Source organism: Cinclus cinclus, chromosome Z (assembly GCF_963662255.1).
Source record: "Cinclus cinclus chromosome Z, bCinCin1.1, whole genome shotgun sequence".
NCBI classification, from domain to species: domain Eukaryota; kingdom Metazoa; phylum Chordata; class Aves; order Passeriformes; family Cinclidae; genus Cinclus; species Cinclus cinclus.
The window spans coordinates 71,156,151-71,181,960 of NC_085084.1; the positions used below are offsets into that span (position 1 = coordinate 71,156,151).

The 25,810-nt window shown below is 37.3% G+C and overlaps 1 protein-coding gene across 1 annotated transcript in view; it reads right to left on the reverse strand.

Moving 5' to 3' along the window:
- Positions 1–278: 278 nt before the first annotated feature.
- The window catches only part of NNT (nicotinamide nucleotide transhydrogenase), a 40,233-nt gene continuing 14,701 nt past the window's right edge, over positions 279–25,810 (reverse strand). The window contains exons 8-21 of the mRNA XM_062512836.1: positions 25,595–25,786; positions 24,452–24,605; positions 23,450–23,611; positions 22,542–22,652; positions 21,641–21,786; positions 19,946–20,141; positions 19,112–19,345; positions 17,102–17,262; positions 16,072–16,251; positions 11,930–12,089; positions 10,494–10,575; positions 2,815–2,933; positions 1,988–2,103; positions 279–753 (exon numbers count right to left, since the gene is read on the reverse strand). Of these exons, the coding sequence (XP_062368820.1) occupies positions 604–753; positions 1,988–2,103; positions 2,815–2,933; positions 10,494–10,575; positions 11,930–12,089; positions 16,072–16,251; positions 17,102–17,262; positions 19,112–19,345; positions 19,946–20,141; positions 21,641–21,786; positions 22,542–22,652; positions 23,450–23,611; positions 24,452–24,605; positions 25,595–25,786 (2,163 nt within the window). The 3' untranslated portion in view covers positions 279–603. The remainder of the gene's footprint in view (positions 754–1,987; positions 2,104–2,814; positions 2,934–10,493; positions 10,576–11,929; positions 12,090–16,071; positions 16,252–17,101; positions 17,263–19,111; positions 19,346–19,945; positions 20,142–21,640; positions 21,787–22,541; positions 22,653–23,449; positions 23,612–24,451; positions 24,606–25,594; positions 25,787–25,810) is intronic.

Consider the following 25,810-nt stretch of genomic DNA (forward strand, 5'->3'; position numbering starts at 1 on the left):
TAAAATGTTCCTGATTCATAGCATCCATACAATCCTCAAAAGAAAAAGAACATTATGCTTAGAATTCAAATCATGCAAGTATCTATTTCAGAGAATGTCCTGAGTTTGAAGGGACATGCAAGGATTTGCTTCCACTTGCATCTGTTTGAAATTTATTTTTAAGTTTTGATGAAATCAACAGTTGCATTGTCCATCCCAGCCAGAAAACAGCTTTGATGTAAGACTGAATACAGTTTTGGCATAGTATTTTTTGGAGAATTTCCATGACAGAAGTACAGACAGTAAAGAGGAGAAAGTCAGCAACTACTTAAAGATGGCCATGAGTTACTTGTTCTTCTTGTAATAGCACAATGTTGACCTTAAAAAGAACATTTTCATTACTTTTTGCATTGTCTCATTGGAGATTTAGTTTGAAGGGCTAATCTGCCCATTTTTTTCATAAAAGTTTATATCCCCTGACCAAACTATGACTCCTAGAAGTCAATGCAGTCTTTTCGAAAAGCCAGCTGCCTTATGACAGTGAGAGATTCTTTCACCTCTCATTTTCCATGGCCTCTGTGACAAAACTGTAGTCAGAAATACAAGCAGAATATAAATCAGTATTTAGCTTTGGTATGATTCCCTGACTTTGGCCTGCAGGGCATCACAGGTCTTCTTAGCATCTCCCAACAACATGGCAGTATTGGGCTTGTAGAAGATGGGATTGTCCACCGCTGCATAACCAACTCCCAGAGATCTCTTCATTACAATGACCTGCACATAAAGAGTTCATGTTTGAAACAGCAAAGCACAGCACCCTTCCTCAAACAAAGGCAACACAAAACCAACTTTCACAAACAAAAGAGAAACCTCTGACCAAAACAGGGTGCTCACAGCTATGAAACTGTATTTCAAATTATATAGTAGATGAATTGATATCCAGCCCAGTTTCAGAAACATCTTGTTGTTAAAATAATGTTATATTCAGATTAAGGGATTGTGGACATTACACATGCATTTACTTTATTCCATGTAATAAAGTCAAAGCAAGATGTCCACTGATAACCACTGAAGTATTCTGAGACTTTACTTTTGAAGTATTCAATTCCGTGATAGCAACAACATTCAGATAAGTGTTCACATAAATACTTGGTGCAAGTCTCTTTACTACTGATCTGTATTACATCAAACATGGGACATCAAAAAACCAAACAGCCAGTTTTAGCTATTCAGTGTCAAATTAGTTAACCATGGCACCTTCAGCAGAGAAATTGAGAAGCTTTACCTTAACTGTGTCCATGTTTATTTCTCAAATTGCAATATATAGCTACACACACTGCTGAAAAATGTATATGCCTATGACTGAGTACATGAACAGATAACCCACAGAGCAACTGAGGCCACAACTGCATTCAAAACACAGTATCAAAGATTTCACACCAAGGAAACACAAGTATATGTACTTTAGATCAGAGCAAAACTGTTAAGGTAACTAAACTGTTGGTTCAACTTGGACAGTCTAAGCACTGTACTTGACTCATCCATGCATTGTTTAGGGGGTTTGTTTGGGTGGTTTTTTTTGGTGGGGATATTTGTTGTTTTTCAATTATTATTTCAAACTTTATATAAACATAATATTCGTTCTTGTACTTCCACCTCAGTATTAAAGTTGTCTTAACTTTAATAAACTTAACAAAACGGGTATTTGTACAGAAATGTTTCAGTACTGCAGATGCAAACAGACCACCATTTATCCTAATCACATTCTAGTAGAAGCACTCTAATTCTTTTCTATTGTAGTCATAATTAGTCTCACTAAAGCACTTGATGATGATTACAAAATCATGAATGGTGTGTCACACTTGCAAAGCACTGACCATTTTGTTGGACAGCTTGAAGAAAAGCTTCTTGTGGAAACCAGAATAGTGGAAGAATCTTGTTAGCTCATCTTATAAACCATGTTTTCAAAAGGTACTTGCTAAAGGTAGGTGATAACTGTTAATCTCACCTGTTTGGACTTCCAGACCTCAAGAACTGGCATTCCAGCTATGATAGAGTTCGGATCTTCCTGAGCTGCTGAATTAACTGTATCATTTGCACCAATTACAAGGACCAAGTCAGTTTCTGCAGCAAGACAAATAAAATAACACTGATGAAAAATTATCTGAAATTGGAACACTGAGACTGATGCACATTCTAGGCAGAAGAACCACTAACAGTTAAGCACGAACACAAATATTTTACAAACTTCTCAGGCAAATTATATGTGAGAGTTCAAATGTGCTGCTAGCTGCTTCTAACAAACTGCACACATCTACAGCCCAGTTCCAAGGGACTCATTAGACCACCCTGCCACACAAAATTTCAATCATTTTTGTACTTAAATGTGGTTGAACATAGTGTCATCACTTTAAAATAATTTTCTGCCTGACTTTTCTTTTGAATATTCTTCTGAAAAACCTTTACCAGCAACCTTCTGCCTTTTAAATACAGCAAGAAGTTGTCAGTACAATTCCATACAGGTTTGCAGTATGCAACAGGGTCAAGTCATCCACAGTACCTGACCTAAAAAAGTAACAATAATTCTCTCCTGTGGGGACTGGGCAGTAGCAGACATAATTAAAATACAGCATTTGCCATTTACTTCACAGCTACAAGCAATTTTAAAATAAAGCTCCCCCTACCTCCCCCCCACAAAGAAGACCTCTAGTCCTCTACAAAGAGAAACTGAATGGCTTGACTTCTTGACTTTCTATTGTTAAAAATCCCCTTGCTGCACAAAAACAATCAAATAAATCATCCAATCTGCTGAAAACTTATGGCTCATGTGCTAACCTGGGAAGTCTTCATTGATTTCATCCATTTCCAGTACAATATCATAGGGAACGCCTGCCTCTGCTAGCAGTACATTCAGCTGACCAGGCATACGGCCAGCCACAGGATGAATACCAAACCTAAAAGTGAAGAAAGTCCTTGAATAAGTTTGGATCACTGTGTTTTATACATTAAAATTGTCACCTGTGACTTACAAGGCTGAGAAGTTCCTAAGTATAAGCACAAATGGCAATTAATAAAATGGAAATGTTAAACTTTAACAGTTCACCTTCCAAGCAGTACCATATTTCAAGCCTTGTGACAGATTCTTTCGGACTTTTACAAATGAACCTTTTAACTCCAAAACTACCATCCACATTAATGTGTTTTTCAGGTCACTTACATCACAAAAAACACCACAGACTAAATAAAATTGCCATGAAAAAGGCAAGAGACCATGCCACCTTTCTGAAGCAAAACTACTCGCAAGACCTAGAGATGCCCTTGGCAAACAACTTTATTGACTCAGGTATGTCTAGAGTATGTACAAAAACCGCTTATAAGAATGCTTTCAATCCAACAGAAAAATTAACAGGGAATCCTCTTCAAGTACAACCAAATGCCTTGCTGAATTAGGTTAACATGTCACTTTTTTCTCAGGATTGACCTTAGGAGGAAATGAAAAGGGGATAAAAAAAGGATGGGGAGTGAAAAGGTAGAGAGCTAAGAAACTATAACAGTTTAAGCATAAACATTTCTTAAAATGTTGACAGAACAGCTCAAAAACAGAGAAAATACACTACTCATGAGTTAGTAAAACTTCAGACAGACCAACAGGGTGGCACCTGGGGTGCTCAGGCATGTATGGAGCTCCCTAAGAGAAAAAAACTGAAAAAGCCAGAATGGAGATGTTAAACTGGTTTAGCTGCAGCCACCAAAGATGTATTTGGTTAGAAGGAAACCTGTTTTCTGTTGGTACTCTTCTGATCATCTACTGGCCCTTACAAGCAAGGCTCGTAGACCCATGTCTAGTGTCCTGTGAAGTTTCTGTGTTTCCATCTCTGAAGCTATCACCAGATGGAATGCTGAATCACATGTGCCAGAAGTGCCTCAGATTAATATTGTACGGGGCTGAAGATAAATGTTTGATTCAGAAGCCTACAGATACTTTAGAAGAGAAGGAAAATAGTCAAGAAAATACTTGGATTTTTGAATTCTTGGATTTTGGAAGAGAAATTTATGAACAGAAATCCAAGTCAGGAATTAAATGAAAGTAATTCAGAATTCTTCACAAAGGAGAGAATTTCTAATAAATCAACTTGAAATGACAGATAGATTGTCATATATTTCTATTTTCAACTCCACTGTGATGGGAATGGATAACACAACACTGACGGACCACAAGTCACAGTCCAATCAACACAGACCACTTGTGAATTGAAGACTGTACAAATACATCCTTAAATGGGCAACCGAGCACTCCATCATCAAGGCAACATTAATACAACAAAAAAATGAGACAATTGGAACCCCAGCAACAAAATTAAGGCCATATGATTAATCCACATGATACTAGACATACTACAACTTTAAGCTCTAGACTGAACAGTAGGATAAAAGCTAGTTTTAAAAGGAATGCTTTTAAAGAACAGGAGTAGATTGTATTCACCTAGTAAACATTTTGGGACCATGTTGCAAAGGCTAATACCTAGAATCTGAAGGAGAGCAAATATACAGCACAAATTATTAACAGCTTATGTTTCACACCACTCACTCAGTAATACAAGCCATGTGTAGCACTGCAGATATATTTTAAGTATACCAAATTTGATCACTAACAGTACAGTAGGAGAACTCTTATTTTGAAGTACCCTGGAGAAAACTCATCACTCCCCTGGCAGTGAAAATAGATTTTCCAACAAAATTCTCTTTTGTGTCTAATAAAATTATTGGAGTGCCTTTGTGACCAAAGCTCCTTTGGCAATACACAAAACAAAATACTCGTGAGGCTTCTATTAAGTACTATATACATATACAATCTTATTTCAAGTGTTGGAAAGCCAAAATTTAAGCTGCCAAGAGAATTATTTTCACCTTTGACTTCACCATTCCTGGCAAGAGGCAAGGAAAGAAGAAAAGAAAGGGACAAAGTATCTTCATGCAGGAAGAGTTATGGCATGAACCATCAGTAGTTAGAGACTTCTGACAGACTCTGCTTGAAACCACATACTGTGCATTCAAAAGTTTGAGAAAGCTGCTCATACAAAAGCTTTTTTGGACAAATATTGAAATTACTCCCAAAAGTCTGCTTGTTAGAGTCTGGTAACAAAATATGAAAGTAGCTTTCATCGAATTCCATCGAAATTGGACATGCAAGAATGTCACAAAGAATAATTAATATGGCTTCTCTAAGGCTCTCATTATGTCACAAGGTAACATTTACACACCTCTGGAGTGAAATCAGCCTGTCCAATAAAAAGCAGGATTCAGAATTCAGGTAACCATTCAAAATAGATACCAAAACTCCTTGATGTGTCATACATGTCTAACAAAAGCAGTAATCTTGCCTCCAACTAACAACAGGAGCACTTCTTCAAAGCTATATGAATTTCAGCAGGAACATTTTGTTACATATGTTGTCTCAGATGTTCATAACATGAACCTCATTCATATTCAAAAATTTAACACAGAAATTCTTTTAAAAGGAAAACACATTTTATGGCAAAAATGCTTTCAAGTGAAAAATTGCAAAGTGTCTTTGATATTAGTTCGCAGGAACTCCCTTAGGTTGGTTGGTTGGTTGGTTGGTTGGTTTGTTTCTAAATCAAGAAGAAATCTTAAACCGCATCACATAGTCATAATCATGTTGTGTACAACTTGAAACATTATTCTGGTATTTCACTGAAACACAGAATTCAACAAGATTTTTTTTTATTTTGACCCTGATAACACACTGTGCTTACCACCAATAGTTGTCAAATACTGAAGTAAGTGTACATCACCTTGCTACTCATACTTCATAGGCAAACAGCTTGAGGCAGGGATATTCAACTTTTTTAACCAGCCTCTACTGGATACCTTTTAGTTTTACAAAGACAATGCAGCACACAAGTTTATATTTTGAACTTTTCCAAGTAATACAAAAAGTGCAGCATTTTATTTTAAATTTAGACTAAATATCTAAAACTCCTGACATACACATATCTAGCACCTTCAGCACAGAAAACACTTCGTCTGGAGTTGGGACAGTTAGATAGGACTGAAGGTGGAAAAATTAGTATGAAGTTAGTAATATAAAAAAGACAACTATAGCATGAAAAATGAAAAATCTCAGAATGGAAATTACTTTTCATACAGCTCATAAAGACAGTATCTAACTTTATTACAGCTGGCTAAATACATTCTTGCAATCAATACTGAATGAGGCGGCTCACAGGAGCAGCACCTAACTCAGTGCAAAAGTGTTTCAGGATAACTTCATCAGTGTGAAGATAGGGCTCCTGTCATTATACCAAAGCTGGGCAGAGCAGAGTAACATGTGGCTGGTGCCTAATTAAGCTTACTCAACGGTTTAAATGTCATATTTGCCAAAGGGTTTTGCTTCACTTATAGGTCCTCACATCTCATTGACTATATTTAGACACCTCTCTGCAGCTCTGTTTTCAGTACAAAGAGCAATCCATTATTCTAGGTAACAAGAAGGGAAAAAAAAAACCACCAATGAACTAGATGAACTAGAGAAGCACATCATTCAGGTATTCCACAGTTTGAATCCTGCCATGCAACAGTTGCAGTACAGTGTGACTCAGAGTATGATGTTTATCACAGTTATGGATGACTATAGGTTACAAGCACCAATACACAGAGCTAGCAGCTACCTTAGACCTGCTGTCATGCTGAAGGCAACAAATGCCTCCAAAACCAGTCCTACAGCATGGACCAAGCTCGGTGGTTCTGCTACAGTCAAGCCAGTTAAATTTAAATTGAGTTAGACAGCTAAATTACACATACTTAAATGAGAGCTGATACTGGCTCCCTATTTCCAACAACTATGGTTTATGACAGCAGGGGCAAGATCCAAATGGATCTTAGCTCTGTGCAATAGCCTTCCGGAGAACCTAGCTACAGGCAAAAAATAAGAGCCTGCTTCCACAAAGCATGATATACTGACCTAGTAAGGTCATCCAGAGGTGAGTTGACCCATATGGAACCAACAGCACACCTACAACACTCCCCCAGGAACACACAGCTACAGCTGCATCTTTGCAGAAGCCATCAGGCACTGCATGGTTTGCAAATTCTAACTACAGCAATGAAGCACTGGAGCTAAACTGACCTGCTGGACTCCAGCTGTCCCTTCATCTGCATCATAAATAATTCAGAACCCACACACTAAAGTTGATTACAACAAATAAAGAACTTACACACAGCTACACACTTTGTGTTTTTTCTGCTGTGTAGAACTCAGCTTCCCAGAAACCTGCACCAGCTTATTCACATTGTTCTTATGCTGCTGTTCATCCGTGACAGTAATTTCCATCTTGTACGTGTGAGCTATGCAGTGTGTTAAGGCTGCTTGGGACAGCATCTTAAGAGCTCATCCTTTAAAATTCTTCTAGATTTTCTTGTAGAACCACAAGAGATGATGTCTTTAAATTGATACCATAAACTGTTGTAGGTAATCAGTCTTATTTATTAATTTGCAAATAAACATATAACTGATACTCATGCACATGTTCTATTACTTTAAAGAAATTTAAGTGTGGAAGAAAATATAAGCACACTAAAGACATTTGATTAGAGCTCAACCACTGAGATATCAATAACAAAAATTTAAAAACATAGGTACAACTAAATCAATACTACCATATTTTCAAAAATGTAGAAAACTTTTGTTTTCAGGTATTCAGAAGTAATTACAATTCTCCAACCTTAAAAGACAGAAATCCAAGTCCTCCAAGATATCTACCTATTAAAAGGTTAAAAACCCAAACCAGAACACTAACTTACTAGCAACTATTTTGAAAGGCTGTTAAAGGGGTGATGTGCATGTCTCTCCACTATGAATTCCCAGAAAGTCAACTTATTAACTATGTAATTACTTAGAAATTCTACACGAAGCACAATTTTAAGAGTCCTTCCATACCAAAATTCATTTTTCTTATCAAGAACATCTTACTGTGCAGGAGAACAAAACATATTGATAGAAAATGTCTCAGAAAAATCATACTGTGGTAAAAACTAGGACAGTTAACTGGATGTGGATATGGACAGCATCAACAGCCCTTGTATATATGAGAACATACAGTTTTAGACTGTAATTATGTTTCTATATACAAAATTACTACAGAATATAATTTTATTATATAGAAAAGAAATCAGTATCTCACAACCAGGGTTCTACAAACAACATAACATGTAGCTGATGAACTTTAGTAAGCCAAGACCTTTCAACAATTTACTTACATCTAACTTTGCAGAAATACAACACCAGTTGTAGAATAGCCATTTCCTCTCCAAGGCCAATAGATTCTGGGGGCTATGGGATTTAGCCTATAAAAGTTTTGTTGTTTATCCATCCATGACAAGGGAAAGCTATACGCAAGGCTCAGTAATATCCAGCTTTCTCTGTGACCATACTAGTGTATTAAAGATGTGATCTGCTGCAAGACCATCTCGAGTGAGCAAGGATGTTAGCTATGCAACTGAGTAACTAAAACAGTCTAAAGTTTCCAAAATCTCTCCTGTATTTCTAAATTTATATCCTAGTCAAAGGTTATGCATCATGTTATATAATCTGCAGTCTTCACAGAGAATGTTATGGCTATAGGCAAAGCAAATTAAAACAACAGCTTCTCTGGATCAGTGGTGAGCCATGAAGCAAAAAACCAGACCATATGACAGTCACAATTTTTCTTGGCATACGATGGGCATTACAGACTGATGCAATCCTGTGTCCATGCTGGCAGCCCTCCACAGCGTGTGTGAGAGTGTCACTACATCTGGATGGTGAGTGCATTAGGGTCCCGAGGCACTCCAGGCCTACTGAAACCAGAGGACAACAGCTGCACTCAATGAACACCGTGGGAGCTCGGAAAAGTGATGAAAGGCCTGAATTACCACAAACTGTAAATACAGATTTATTTCATTAAAATACTAGGTAACCACTGCAGTGATCTTTTCCTGAAATTGACTCATTTCAAGTATAAGGCATTTATTTAAAGGACTCATTCACTTTTCTCTCCTGCAAAGCCAACATAAAAGGCAAAAACAACATTTTTATTTTTTATTTCACCAAGGTTGGTCTAAAAAAAGCTAACCCCCCACAGAAGCACTTTAAGGAAAGCCAGAAGTATACAAGACTGTCATCGCACTAGCCATGAAAAGGTTTTTTTGTTGCACAACTAAGGCATCTTCAAATGTTTTAATGCAATCCGGACACACACAGAGATGTTGCTGAACATGGAGAGACAAGGTGAGAAGACAGCTTCAGGAAGCAAATACACCAGCACACACTCTCATTTCTCATGTACACACAAACACATACATCCATAAAGCAACTTTATATGCAAAATTGCAAAATCCTGGTTAAATACTAACAAGTTATTGCTGCTAAACCCTAGAACTCTGCTGTTAACCAACACCATGCTGTAATATGCTGCAAAAGGTTACATGCAACTTTTTAATAAGGTTGGAAAAGTAGTGGAAGAAGAAAAACAAAACCAAGAAACACTAATTACTAGAGGACTGATTCCAAAGGGCAGTCACCATCTAATTGAAATAAACATATGGAAATCAGAGAGTGAGTCTGGCTAACCAGCATCTGCCAAAATACCTTGTTTGAAATGAAAACTGAGCCTCAATTGATTTTAAAATATTAAGTTATCATAATTAGAAAATAAGCAAAATTTCAGACAATCACCAAGAAAGACACAATGTTTGCTTTCTGGTACTTTCAGAATCTATAAGGTCTACAGAAAAACTGAAGGAGGAAAGGACTTGAGGCCAATACTGGCAACCTAAGAATTATCCCTGCTTTTTGGAGTAGCACTCCAGCAGAATAAATTCATGAGACTAGAGACATGCACTCCCATAATCCTTTCATGAGATACTCAAAGAACTCTAACTGAAGTCTTGCCTGAAATAGCAAAATCTTACAGGAACCTTGTAAATGTAGGCCTAAGTTGCTTAATGGTTTGGAGTATCTGCCCTAAGAGGAGAGGCTGAAAACAGGATTCCTCTGTCTGCAGAAGAGAATAATCAAGGTAATCTTATCATTGTGCAAAAATACAAATGGAGGACTGTAAAAACAGAGCCAGAGTCTTCTCAGGGATATCCAAGGAATGGGCAAGAGGCAACAGCCACAAAATTGCAACGCATTCAAAACTGGTTTTACCTTAAGGATGACTGCACATCATAAGAAACTACCCAAAAAGGCTGCCAGTCTCCATCTCTGGAGACAAGATATTCAAAATCCAAGTAGACAAGATTCTAAGCAACTTTTCAAGTTGCTTCTGGTCTGAGAAAGAGGGCTGGATGAACTAGACAATCTCCAGAGATCTCTTTAACTTTGCTATTCTGTGCCTCTGTCAATGCTGAAGAAAATGTTAAACCAAAACTAAGACTTTTTAAGCATTTTAATGGAACAGAAAAACTAAACCAAACCAGCTATAATACTTTTCATCAAGGAAAGCACTTACCTGACATTTTTCCCTTGTTCTCTCAACATCTTCACCAGATCAGCTATTGGGTACTGAGCTTTTGCTGCACACAAACCATAACCTGAAAGAATTTCAAAATTTTAACCTATTTTCCTGTTTTAGTGCAGAAAGACTAGTTCCAGACAGTAAGTGTACATTCCACACAAAGAGATGCTCTCATAATTAAAAATAAAGAAATAAAAAAAACACACATCAGATTCTCATATATTCCCAGCCTGACTGCTGTAATTAATCTCTTTTTTGTTTTCCCGACCACTCATAGTGCAGTGACTTGACAGTCAAACTACAAAAGCACTTATTTCACCTTCACAAAATTACATCCTTTCTTTATCAGAAAAGGATGTTTCAGACAGGTACTTTGAAAAATTGTTAAAAGGGCAATTGCCAGGTTACTTCACAACTATTATCCTCAACAGAATTTCAATCTGCATAATGCAAATCTAGTAGCTGGAGATGGTTTTTAGCAGCAAACAATCTTTTCAGTCTCTCTGAGCTAATTTATAAGAGCAACTATACCAGGAGCAAAACAAAAAGCATATATTATTAATGGTGTCCTCAAGGCTGGATCACAGGAGAAAGAGGCAAATTCCTTGAAGATGATTGCAAGCTTCATTAGAAACAAAGATAGCCTCCCAAATTAGAACCCTACCTCACTGATGGTCTCATTAAAGTTGAAGTAAAATGAAAGATGATTTTGTATTTTAACATACTTCACATTCCAGTGCTAAAATGAGTTTAAGAAGATAGTCATGGCATTCAGTTGAAGAAGAAGTCTTGGACTGTCCCCTGAGTTTTCCTTTCAGAGAACGTGCTACTGAATGACATGAACAGCCAACATAACTGTTTCAGACAATTCAGATTTTGTTTTTCAGGTTGGGTTTTTTTTACTTTAATTACAGTATTTATATTAACTATTTTTTGGATGGGTGTTTTTGGCTTTTTCCTCTTTTTTTTTTCTTTTTTTGGTAAATAAATGCAGAATTAAGCAAATACATAAGAAGTGTAAATAAAATCCTGTCTTTCAGGATTTAACAGACAGATATATTGGTACCACTGGTACTGTAGTTGTGCTTGGAAATTCAGTTAATTTTATGTACAGCTGTGGTGGTATAAGCTTAATTTACAAAACATAAGTCTTCGTTCTGAATAATTCAAAATGCAAACAAAAACTATGAAGACACATACACAAAGAAAAATGAAGTGGCACATGTCTCTGCACAGGGAAATGGTAACTGACCAGGGAACAAAAACAAATCACATGGACCCAGTCAACATTTGATATGCTGCTGCCATGGTGCAACCGCAGGCTACATTTTTTGTTTGTTTGTTCTGTGCTTTTGTTTGGTTGGGGGTCTTTTTTTTTTCTTTAATTACATCTTCTGAACATCTTGCTGTCTAAGTCAAGAGAGTCTTACCTGGAGTAATAATAATACTATTGGCTTCTTTTATCATTTCAACTGCATTGTCCACATTGATTTCTGTGTGAGTTCCAGTAATTTCCATGGGTTTCCCACCAGCTGTTGATGCAGTGCCATAACCCCCAAGAATCACATTTGCAAGGGAACGGTTCATAGCCTGAAAGAAAGGATGGTCTTGATCATATAAAGATGAAATCCAAAAATAAAGGTAAGTCCACAAAGAAAACATCTGAAAAATTTTCTGAAAATATTAAAGGCTTCCTGACAATAGTCTTTATAAGTTGGTTTTGCCTTCTTATAACTCAAAGACTTTTGAAACAGGCTCTTTAAAATAGTTTACCACAGCAATCACCATACATCATCTTTGAACACCACATTACACATCTAGTGGGACAGCACCAATATTTATCCAAAACAAACAAAACTATGCAAATAGCAAATATTGGTCTCTTTTTGTTCTTAAAAGGGAAGAATATGAAAGAATGCATGTTTGATGACAGAGTTTCTAAAAATGTTTTTACATTGGTATAAACACACACACATTTTTGAAAGATGCTTTCCATAGTTTTTAACCAACTCAACATGTAAACACAGCACTGCTCCATGACAGCATGGAATCCTCAAAGCTCTTACAGGTCATATTGGAGCAAAACTCCTACAGAAACAAGACAGGAAAACCCAAAAGCAGCTAATCAGCCACACAAAACCAGCTACATTGTAAAGACCTTAAGGGGGCCATTAACTTACTGGCTGACCACCAAAGCAAAACAAGATATTTTAACTAGAAGGTTTAAGAGAAGAACACACCCTGAAAATCTGGCTCCATTAGACACATAGCCAGGAAAAGCCATTGGCTAAATGCTTTCTTTGGCTCATCTACTTGTGACTGTGGTCCCAAAGCAATATCTGTCTATAACTGGAAATAGGCAAAATTTGTAACTGCAGGGGAAAAAAAAATAGAAGCAGGAAGGGAAGAGGATAAAATGCTTCTTTAATTACACATGTGAGTCATACATCTTCTATACTAGCTGAGAAACCATGACAAAATTTAGGAATGGATTTGGAGAAATACACATATAAGTGGGAGGAATCAGCCACAAAAAATTGTGTTTCCAGATGTTCATTCTCCACTGATATTTCAAATCATGCAGTTCCATAGGCTTTTTTGCTATAGCCTCAGAAGATGTGCCATTCTTTGAAATTTATCATCTAGCAAATAAAGCAGAACTATGATGTTAGAACTTTTGTTTTTCCTGGTAAGTCATCACTGTTACAGATACTGTAAGGGACACACAAAACCACAGTGAAATCAACATCTTTTACTATCTTCAGCACACAGGAATTCAGATGCCCTAAGAACACACTGCCTTTGGCATCTATCTCAACATTACACTAGCATTATATTAACAGTTCGGTCAGGTAAGAGAGCCTAGACAGAAGAATACCCTCTTCAGATGTTGCACACGCCAAGCTTACAGGAAGCAGAGAAGTTTCTACACATATCTAAACCAAAAGACTACAGTTAGACAAAGTCAAAGGGGGAAGAAAAAAAAAAGATTAAATATTATTAGAAATTCAAGAAACAGCTAAAAGCAAGCATGAGATTGAAGCACCCTTGCCTGGCTTCACTGCAGAGAGCCAAGAAGAACTTCCCTTCCAAGAGAAAATGTGGAAGGCACAGAAGAGCCAAGATCTTATCAAGCAATGGTTAATCAACGTAGCTGGGACAGTGTGAAAACTCCTCTGTAGCCTCTTCCACCTTCTTTACCACCACAGCCCACAAATACAGAGGTATAAAGTGCAGGCTCCATCACTCACTGATAACCCAACAACTGGCAAAAAGCCCGCTGTGCTATGCATAGACAAGTAACAATGGTCAAGCTTACAGTCCAGGGAAAATCAAATACCTGCATCCTGAGAACTGCAAGCGCTTCCACTGTGCCCACAGAAACTACATAGCTAGTACACATCAGTGGCCAGTATACAATTTGTAAGACTAATACAGTTTGTCCCCTCTCTTGCTCAGTTTCACCAACCCTGCTAATGGTTCCTCTTCAACCTTAAGTATCTTCTGTATCCCACAATGATTCTAATACCAGAATTGCAATCATCAAATATTCCCTCTGGGGAAAAAAGGAGGGACAAGGACATGCTAACAATCAAATGTTCTGAAGAAGATGTATTGTGTTGGTGTCTTAGAAGAGACATGATTTACAGGATGGGCAAACAATACAAGCCTTTTCTTTTTGAAGATGAATATTCTGTCCTTATGTCAGTTATCAACTGAAGCTTTAAGAGATTAGGTGGACTACCTTTGGATGATAAAGCTACATTTTTATCATGGAAATTAATTGAAAAATGTTGCAAAAATAAGGTTTCAACTATTAAGAGGTTTGCACAAATACCTTATCACCTGTACTAGGTGAGTGTCAATAAATATACTGGTTTTGATAGAAATCATACTGAAGAGTAGTGGGGGGAAACAAAACAAAACAAAATTACAAAAAAGGGGAAGGGAAAACTGTTGCTTCATTAGCACAGGTTGAAACACCAAAAGCTGAATTCATTGGAACCCTTCAGCATTTCCTTCTCCTGAAATGCGCTTCAAGACAATGATACTGAATCCCCTGATTATAACAATGTTTTAAAAAGTAATGATTTCCATTAAGAAAGTAAACCACAAAAGAAAAATTCTGGGCTAAGAGCATGTTATTCTGCTTATTGTGCAGAAATCATACAAAATAATTTTCATTTTACTGGATGATGAAGTTCAGTTGTCTAAGCTTATATAAAGCAGCACAAGATTTCTAGACACTAACTCAAAAACCAAATTACCTGTAGTCTGAGAAACATAGAAGAAAGTCATTCTGTTACTGCCTATTTTGCTAACTATTCCCCCAGGCTTCCTATTTACCTGGGTTCCTCCAACCAACTCTGTAAGTACTTCAAAACATTCTTGTGAGTGCTTAAGAAAGGAAGGAAACAGTAGAAGAAAAATGAAGGTATAGATTACTGTTAAGTACATACTAAACAGTTGACATTTATCCTAAGGTTTACAAGAATTTGATTCTTAAACAACAGAATTTTCATATCTGTGTTACCCATAAGCACTTTCTTTCTACTGATATGAACTGAATTCCTGAATGTATACAACTAAATATATATGAGCTACATAATTTTATTTCTTTTTGATAAGGAGACAGAAAATGAAAGAACACAATTCTTTGAAATTCATACCTGGAATTGTTCATTTGAACTCGTTTCATGTGGTTGCACAATAATACCTTTTTAAACTTTTCTAAAATTCTTCCTCAAGAACAGTGAAAAACAATGATACTGAACATTCTTAATATGGTAACAATATTATTTATCAGTGGAGATGAAGTTAAAGATAATTGCCAGAGCTGACCAGAGGAAAACAGACAGAACTGTGGCACGGATCACACAAGAGAACAAGGACAGAAATTAAGCAGAATTACACAACAGAGATTGAGGAGGCTGGCAGCTGTTGCACCACAAAGTTTTCTTTAAACTACCGCCTCTCCATCTTTGAATACAAGACTTTTATACAAATGTTCCAGAGAAAAAGAGGTCACCACTAATAACGCAGTGCAACTCTCACAGGAGTTGAAGGTCAAGCTTGCTGACACATAGGCACATCAGCACTGAATTCGTGCAGGCCTGCTGCCACCCCGTGGTACTCCAAAGGAGCTGCTCTGAGGAAAAGAGCATACTTTTCTGCACTCCAAAAACTGAACTGTTAATCACTGGCTAACCAATAGCTTTTTAAATGAACAGACTAGTTTAAGTATCTCCTGCTACATATTAAATCTAGCTTAAATTTCACCACATTTCAGAAGCTGTATGACTAAAAATAAATAGCTGACCACAAGTAATCATATTTCTTTGAGCCCAGATTCAAACCCTTCGTGTTTAAGCCAGTGAAAGGGCTTTCCTCAGTTTTGAGAGGAAACCAAAGAAAAATTACTGGACGTCTAGTCCAACAATTTCAATCAAGAATTTTCTAGTCTGTAAACATCTAACAGTTTGAGATCCATTGGCTTACCTTCCTAAAAAACATGATTTAAAAAGTTTTTTCATTACTCAGCAAACAAACACTGTTTCTGTTGACTTCTTACCACACACATGATGTAAGAGAGGATGGCCCCAGAGGAGCCAATGAGTGCACCAACAATGGTCAACAAGTTGTTGTTCAGGAGAAAGCCCTCGGCACACAAAGCCCATCCAGAGTAACTGTTTAGGACAGTAATAACTACAGGCATGTCAGCACCTCCAATAGCTGCTGTTAAAGTGACACCCTGGGGAAGGAAAGAAAATACTTCATTGTCAGCCATGACTACGGAGAACACCCAGAGAAGACATTCAGCACTGAAAAGTAAATATAGAATCATGGAATGGTTTGTGTTGCAAGGGACCTTGAAGATCAGCCAGCTCCAACTGCCCTGCCTTGGGCAGATGTGTTACCCTCTAATCATGTTGCTCAAGGCCCCATCCAACCTGGTCTTGGACACTTCCAGGAATGGGGTATCCACAATCTTTCTAGTCAACTATCGACCTACCTAGAACCTATTCAAGTATTTTCAGATATTTCAGGCGTGAGGACTGGACCTACTAAATCTCCCTTTTCCGAGAGGACAGAAAGGTACCCCACCATAATCATGCTCTGATTTTTTACTTGCTTTTTTTACATTAAGGCATTCATACTGAGCAGTCTTTGCAAGACTCAGTTTACAGAATGGCAATATTCAAGGTAAATTTTGCAACATTGCCATGCACTGCTGTAAGTGAATGGGGGAAGTTACAAATGAAAGTCATATTAAGAAGTTATCATAATAATCTGTAGATCCAGGGCTCTTTTAAGTATTTCAAGGATTAACTTTCCAAAAAGTCTTCTCAAGTATCACTTTGTCATGTAAAAAGCTGCAAAATTTAACTATAAAAATGCATTCCAGTTCACTGGAACAGCTCTGGTTTGCAGCCAGATCTAGAAAAGTTGCTACTTGTTACTTTGAGGTACACTACACAGGTAGGCACCATGCCCACTGTGATTCAGGATGGTAAAATATAATCCATAAAGAGGAAACTTGCAAAACTGGAGAATAAACTCCTTGTGTAACATGTTTCTCTTTCTACAATTCCACAGCTTACCATTATGGCTGAGAGTGCTGAGACAGAGCCCAGGCAAGTAATTCCCGTGGTATAAGAAGGATCAATCATGTAGGGAACCATCCCACCAATGCTGGCAGCCAGCAGTCCTGCGTTCAATGCATGTCGACCAGGCAAGAGCAGAGGTGCAGAATTCAGGATACCTGCAATCAAACGCTTTTTCAGACATGAACATGTACATTCAGGGAAGTCTGTTTCTTACCTTCAGAGAAGACTGAACAACTCAACAAAAGAAAAATATAAAAAGAGAAAAAGAGAGGGGCAGAAGATAAAACAAGTTAGTTGAAGCTGAGATCCTCTGCTGACTTAGAATTGCAAGACATTCAAATTTCCTCTAGATTCTGAAATACTCTTGTTTAAACTCTGTTTACTTCTTAATTTCATTGAAGTGCTCCAGAATAGTCAGAAAAATCTCTTTTCCTTTTGAAAAGCCTTTTGATTTTTCCTTCAACACAGTCCTTCCACTTTGTCTCCAGGTCTTTGTATGTTGGCTATGACACACAGTAGAAGGCAGCTTTTAGCCGGAACTTCCACATAAGGATTATCTCAATCTCTCAAAAAATTGTGCGCTTAGAAAAATATGAATACACAAGTGACACCAAGTACAAAACACTCCTGTTTTCAAATGCATTAATTTCACAACTACCCTCAATCATACAGAACTCCCACAGTTTCCCACACCTGCAGAACTTGAGGGGAAAAGGGAGTACAGTATTTGTGTGACTTTGTTTAAAAAGAGTCTCGTTTATTCTATACTGGGCTTTCTCTTTTTTTCCAAACCACATGACAAAATACAAGTTTCCCAGTAGTTACTTACATCAGAAATAACAGTGTCTCATTTAAATTTAGCTGAATTCAAGGGAAAGAACGAACTGATGGTCTCAGGCAGGGGAGTCAACCTGTGTGACTTACTACCCTTTTCTATACCATAGGATCAGTAGTTCACTGGTATAGACAAGCTTCATAGTTCAAATCATGGTGATATAAAATGCAAGGGAGAAAAAAGTAAACAGAAATAGGAGAGCAGGCTGAAACAGGCAGTGAAGTTCACCAGAGACATGCGCAAAATCACTGAGGGGGTACAATGGAGAGAGAAAATATAACCAAGAAGAAATAAATGGATAACTATTTAGCAGAAATACATGAGAAATACATACTACTGACAAATCCTTCAAAAGATTATTAGAGAAGACAGCTTCCCATCCTTGTCATATTTCCTCCTTCAATGGCTGGTCTCACAAACACTGAAGAAAGCAAACAGATGTTTCCCAAAGGAACTATTGCAAAGTTAACAACAGGATTAGTAATAGGAAGCTGTTAGCCTGAAATTCTTAGTACAAGTATTACCTCGGCTTCTCAAAAGCTGTGTGCTTATAAAACCAAATATAAATGCAATAAAGAAACACTCACATGCATAAGAATCAGGAATTAGTGAGTATTTAACTTAGAAAGCATATTTGCTAAAACAGCAAGAGGCATGGAGCACAGAGTTTGCGCAGTAGTTAAATAGTGAATTAAATGGTTTAAAGTGAGGCAGCCTCAATACTGCAAGCTGCCTACCTTAATGAAGTTTGCAGTATCAAGAACAAAATCCAAGAAGTATTACTAGTGCTCATTGAATCCAGAAATATGAGAGTTTCAATTAAAACATCTGCTTAGAAATACACTGTTGTAATTATAAAAGTTCACTAAAATCAGTTTGAGAAAAACCTTCAGGTAGTGTCTTAATACCAAAGCAACACTTATATCTAGACAAGATGAACAGTAGTAATATGCCCAAGCACCAAAGACAACCTTTCATATCTAAAGCTGTACACAAATTAAACAGCATTAGAAACAAAATAGTACACTCGTAAAAATTAAACATATAAACTTTTACCTGGTGCCAAATAAAATTATTCCTTCCAATTACACAGCAGTCTAAAAGTAGAGCTAAATCCTGGAGGAAGAGAAACCCTTTAAAAATATTTAATTCTGAATAGAAAGTCTCACCTTGAAGTTTTCCATATGCAACAAGAGAACCACTGAAAGTCACTCCACCAATGTATGTGCCAAGATATGCCACAATCTTGGTGAGGTTTGCAGCAGGATCGGTTGCAAAGTGAGGATATTCAATCATGTACTCTGCTACACAGGTGAGCACAGCAGCCAAACCAACCAAACTGTGAAAAGCAGCCACTAGCTGAGGCAGATCCGTAATCTGGATACGTTTAGCAATTGTCAGACCTATTGAGAATTGAAGGTAGAAGGGAAGTCTTAAAAAACACAACCCACCTGTTCAGCTAGAAACTAGTACAGTTGGTTCAGTGTGCAATGATTATACACACACACAAGCCTGTTCCAACTAGAAATTGCTATGGCATTGAACTGAAGGCTGCCCATGTGTATTTTGTGCAAGGGGGACATAAGGAAAAACAGAAAGTTCAAAGCATATCATGTGCTAAGAAGCATCACTAAATATTAAGAAATTCACTGTTTTCTGTGACAAAGGCACAGTGTGAAAGAGGGAATTTGGCAGTATTCAGTCAGGAACTGAACAAAAGTATGAAGCTGGGCAAGATCATTTACCTCTGGACACACAGTTTCCCTATCAGAGATGATGTGCTCCCGCTTTTCCACCAGTCAGCCCATTCTTTATCACATTCTGAAGCATTAATAAAAGCCCTGAAAGTTATGATATTTTGTTCACACATTTGAAAAATAATTTTGCACAAGCCACAAATGTCAGTTAGTCAATTTACCTGTGAGTTACACAGTATTTTATGTACATACAGGTTGCACATATGCATGCATGGAACATAGATTGTTAGTTCATTATACACATACCTATGGTTCCACCAAGTGCCATTGCACCTGACATCTGTGCCAGCAATTCAGGCGAGGGATTAAGGCTTCCAAGAGTTGCGGCTAAACCTCCTGCAACCCCAATCATACCCAAAGCATTTCCAAGACGAGCTGTTCCTTGGGTAGACAAACCAGCCAGTGCACCAACACAGCACAGTCCTGAGCCCAGATACATCACCTTTAAAATAAGAAAAACATAGGTAAGTAGTGACAAATTGCATTGCTATAAAAACATCTCTGATTATTACACAAAAGTGCTGATTTCTCTAGAATCTGTTCTGGAGTCACTGTTCTAAGTCACAGTTCTTAACTGAAGTTGAGAAACTGTCAGGCAGGACATGGTTTTGGCCAAATAAAATGTGGTATCTGTAAAGCTTCTCCCTCACTTGATGCCCTCTTTTTATCTGCAGAATGAATATTAACTTGAGCGAAACCAATTTTCCTCATCAGTTCAGAAGCAATCTTTTCTTTAGCACAAACCCAAAGATACATGGTCCTGTTCATCACAGGAATAGTTTCAGAATTTGTTTATGGCAAATTTGAACTAAGAAGTAGTTTAGACAGTTCTGAACTACTAGAAATAGCACAGCCAGAAGGAGTAAAACTGTGATCATTCCCCTGTAGTCACCACTGGAGAGGCCACACCTTAAATCCTATGTCCAGAGAAGGGCAACAGAGTTGGTGAAGCATCTGGAGCACAAGCTAGGGAAGAAGGAATTGAGGGTGTTCAGTCTGGAGAAAAGGAAGCTCAGTGGAGACTATTATTCTCTATAACTCCTCAAAAGGAGGTTGCAGCCCTGTGGGAATTGGTCTCCTCTCCCACATAACAAGTGAGAGGACAAGAGGAAATGGCCTCAAGTTCATGGGTAAGGTTATATTAGATACTAAGACTTCTTTTTTTTCATGGAAAGCATGGCAGAACTTTGGAACAGGCTGCCCTGGAAAATGGTGGAGTCGCTGGAAGTGTTCAAAAAGCTTGTGGATGAATTACTTAAGGACATGGTCTAGTGGTGACCATGGTGGTGGTGCAAGGCTGACAGCTGGACTTGATGATTTTAAAGGTAGTTTCCTACATTAATGATTCTGTGGCACTCAGTAACTGTTGTTTGCAAAACGTATAAACAAACATACATGAACTGAACTATGTATGTCCAGAAAACTGGAAAACCACAAATACAAATACAAATCCTTGCCGTAAGTATGTTTGGATTCACTTTTTCCAAATGCACAAGGCAATACAGATTCATTTTTCTTACTGTGAAAACAAATGCAAACAAAAGTTTACCATAAAAGGTGCTATAGGTAAAATCTCTGCATATCCCTCTGTGCTGAAAACTGATCCCATCCTTTTTCAACTGTCATGCCAAGTTGAGCTTTCAGAAACATTTAAAACAAAGGCTGATTTCTGTAGGTACTGGATTATTTAGACTGCAATTTAGAAAAACATTCTAATAAATATAGACCAGCTGCTACAACACAAAACCAAATAACAGAGCTTTTAAAGTATGCTAGCTGTGTGACTGCAAGCTTACAGTTTATCAGCTTCAGACTGGCCTTGTGGGAACATGCAGCTGATGGAAAGACCTTGGATTATTTGTTATTTATTCCTCAACAGAACAGGCATGAAGAAACATAACACTGAGCACTGGGCTAAGAGCCATAAAGTTATTTTCTTACTTGTTCAATGTTATAGCCACCACTTAGAGCAGCTGCATAGCCTCCTACAAACACACCACCCGGGAGCAGATACAAGTAGTTGTACTCAGGAGGGTCTGTGGGACGTTTGAACATATCCAGCATTCTCTGTGTAACTAAAAAGCCACCTGGACAAAGTAAAGGAGCAATCTTAAAAAAGTAAAATCTGAAATCTAGCACATGCCAAGTTACAAGAGAAATATGTAATAATAACACATTATCACACAATTCAGCACCAATAAAGCTAGTAACCAAGAAAACCACCAGGAGACAAAGGTCTAATCAGGGTTAGATCCTACTGACTCTTTTAGCCTTTGGAACAAATTCAGAAGAAAAGGAGGACTTGCTCTGGCTCCATACTCTACACTGACTGTAGGATAGAGCTTAGTTTATGACTGCTTTCTTTTCCCTACCTATTCTAGAAAAAGCAGTATTTCTAAGTCACATTGCTCATTTTCTTGTCTTTTTTATTATTGAAACTGGAAATTCTGAAGCTCAAGGAAACAGAATTTTGTTCCATGCCACTAGTATATATTTCAAGTAGGAAAATTAATACAAGTACAAATCCTCTACAAATACCCTCTTGGATTATACAGGAAAATATACTGTATATAATCATCACCCAAAGGATACAATGAAAGAAAAACATGCATTTAAATATTTCCTAAAAAAAGGAAATATTTAAATTCCTCCACTGGGTATGCAAAATACCTACAATAACTACTGTGAAAATTGGAGGGGCAATGGGTTTTTATTGATAAATGTTTTCAGATTCTATACTGAGACTACTATTTCTGGAATTATACAATTAAAGAGCTAGAAGAAATTTTAAAATTACACTAGTACATGAAGTTATCCTTGGGAGAAAACCTAGCATTCTTACCTGCAATATTGACTGAAGAAATAAAAGCTGAAAGCACTGCTAGGCTTTGGGAAATGTTTTCAGGGAGATAGTGCCCCCCCATCAAAACGAGCCCACCAACTGCAGTTAGACCTATTTAAAAGAGAAAAGAAGTGTTACTGGAAAATGCTACTGTGTAACCTTAAAAAGCTCTATACCTATAGGAAGTTTCCTTTCAAGTGTTGGACAGTACAAGTCAACTCAAATTTTGACCCCTGCTTCACACATTAATGCTTAAAGGACTACCATGGTCTTTTTCAGGAAAACAAACATGTGTCAAAAGAAAAAAAAAAAGAGTATATGAATGCAGTTTTGAAGAACAGTGTCTTTAGCACAGAGTTAGCCAAGTACTTGTTCAATTAAAGAAACTTTGCTTTTAACAACTAAAGTAGATCACTTGTGATCTGCCACACATAGCCGAACACAGATACATAAAATCTTATCTATAAGAATTATGAATCTTATGGGTATTTTAGGATTTATTTTCTTTCCCCACCTCTCTCAAAAGACATAGTTTGAATAAAAGAATGTAAAACACAGGAAAGGTAAGTTACTTTAAGGGCAATCTGTTGGAGAGACAGGAGGAAATATGTTGTCTATGAGAGAAGACTGCAGCACTCCAAGTAAAACACACTTTGAAGCAAATAGGTCAAGCGGAAAAAATTACTTATGAAAATTAAAAGGCTACAGCATCCAATTTGCCTTCCTTTTGAAAAAATCATACTCTCAGAAATACAATGTTTCAGGTGTCCTTGCTATTTATGAAAGGAAAGAAACTTCAATATGCATAGCAGTACAAATTCAGGTAAAAGGAGTTGTGCCTACTTCAAGTAGAAAGTACTTGAAGTACTTTCAAGTACTACTTGAAAGTAGCTCTTCAAGTTACTTACCTGAGATGGCATTAGTCACAGACATGAGTGGGGAGTGCAGAGCAGGAGTCACACCCCACACTGTGTGGTACCCCACTATTCCAGAGAGGCCAAACGTTGTCACCATTTGTGTGAAAGCAGCATTAGGTGCTGCAATGCCCAGCCCTAACATACCAGCCAAACCTAGAAGGAAAGCACAGGAAAACTCTAACTTTTCAATTACTTCTTACATTTAAACTCTATACAACAGTTTATAGCCTAGCACTGACACAAAAGCAAAATGGAGTTCTCTGCATGGACTGGTTTCAAAATCATTTTGTCAAATACATGAAATTCTTTTGGTGCTAGTGTTTCTTTTGTAACAGAAAATAGAGCCATAAATATAATCCATGAATATTTGTTATGCTGTCATTCTCCTATTCTACAGAAAAAATGTAGAAGTCTCAATTATGTTGAGATATTACTTGTATGTATCAAATCATATTTATGAAGAACAGGGATCAAAATTAAGACTACTGGATTCATTATTTACTTCAAGCAGAACTTCTGATGCACTGACTGTAACAAATTGAAATGAAGAGCCAATACTTATTTGTCAAAGTAAATGTCCTGTTTCCAATACTTCAGTAGACTGTGGTCATTTAAGGCTTACACAATACAATGAAATCTGAATAAAGCAGACATTGAACTGATTTTGCTGCAAAGTATGGGCACAGTCCCTGGCAGGAGTCCTTCAGAATTTTAAGCATTTTACTTATATTTAAGTAGAGACAAATACACATATATTCACCAAGAATGAATCAGCACTTGTTCAAATATCAAATACGTTTGGCAAAATTCAGAATTTATTTTCCCTCTCAAGTAATTATTACAATACACTGATTTTGCACCAGGATACACCAGCCAATCAACTGCTCTCCCAAACAGTTATTCAATTGAATAAGTTAGATGATGGGTCATTCAAAAGTATTAGCCAAATGAGAAGTACTCTACACTGACTCTCCAGCCATGGAAGTTGCCTACCTGCTGTGTATACAGATGCAGTAGTCATGGTTTTTCTAAAAGGTGTAATAGTAGCTGCTTTTTCTGCTTCCAGCTCTGCTACAGTCTTCTGCTTTGCTGGTGCTCCTTGAGGAATGTTATTTGGTGGAGGTGCTGGGAAAATCACTTTGCCATCCTGACAAGAGATATTTACAGTTATGCCTAACGTGGCAGATGCTTAGTACTTAGAGAAGTCTTTTCTTAGTCCTGCAATTCAAGCAAGTGCTAGCATCCTACAGCCATGCCCAGGAAAAGGCTCCTTTTCTGCATCAGCAGAAGTTTGCAAGGCATGACCAACTTAATCATACTGGTTTACACATCCTTCAGACAGGACTTGATACTAGTGTCTAAGAGCAACTGGTGAAGACACAGCATAAGGCTCCAGAGCAGAAACCAGAGAAAAGCAGAGATAAAGTTCCTTAACTGGAAAACATCTATGCAAAATAAAATAAAGTGTTGGATATAACAAAATCTGCTACAGATGTGAACTGCAATTACAGCCTTTTCAAATGTCTTGGGGTGATTTCATGATGTCTGTATCCCCAGTCATCTGTTCTGTTGGTGACAGACCTCAAATAGGAACTAACAACAATATCCCACATTTCTTGTTATTCTTCAAGCCTCCGTGCAGCTATCAGCACTGAGATGTACACACCACTTCAATGGTCTGGGAAAGCTGAAGTCTTGAGTTTTTATTTTATTATTTTCCGATAAAACTTAAAATATACTGCATATTCTCGTTTCACTATTTTTTCCTCTTACTATAAAAGGAATACTGTTTTTTTTTTAAAGAAAGAATGTTTTTCTGGAAGAACACTTTGGCCTGGTAATGCCTCAAATATGTTTTGAGTAGCTATGTTTTTATCACATGAAACATGCAAACTTTCTCCTTTTCCTATTTTTCATTGATAATTTTCACATTAGGTTTAACCTTGACAAGAAGACAAGACTAAAAAAAGAGACAGAGGAATTTTCAGCTGAACAAACACAGTTACCCACACATCCCACCAAGCCACCTCTGAAGTCTGTTGGCATGCAGTATCTCTGAACACATTTTGTAGAGACAGAAATGACAAATTTTAGGTCTGTACCCACAAATTAAGAAGAGATTATTTACTCGCTTACCTTCATTACTACAGTTCCTCTAATAACATGATCCAGAGTTCCATAGTCAAAGTCATCTTTTGGATCAAAGTAGAAGTTCTCTTTGTCAGGACTAATAGCCTTTAGAAGTTTGATAATATTATTAGAATACAGGGTACTGGCCTGAGTAGCCATTCTGCTAGGCAGATCTGTGTACCCAATGTGTGTAACACCCTGAAAAAAAAATCCAAGTAAAAT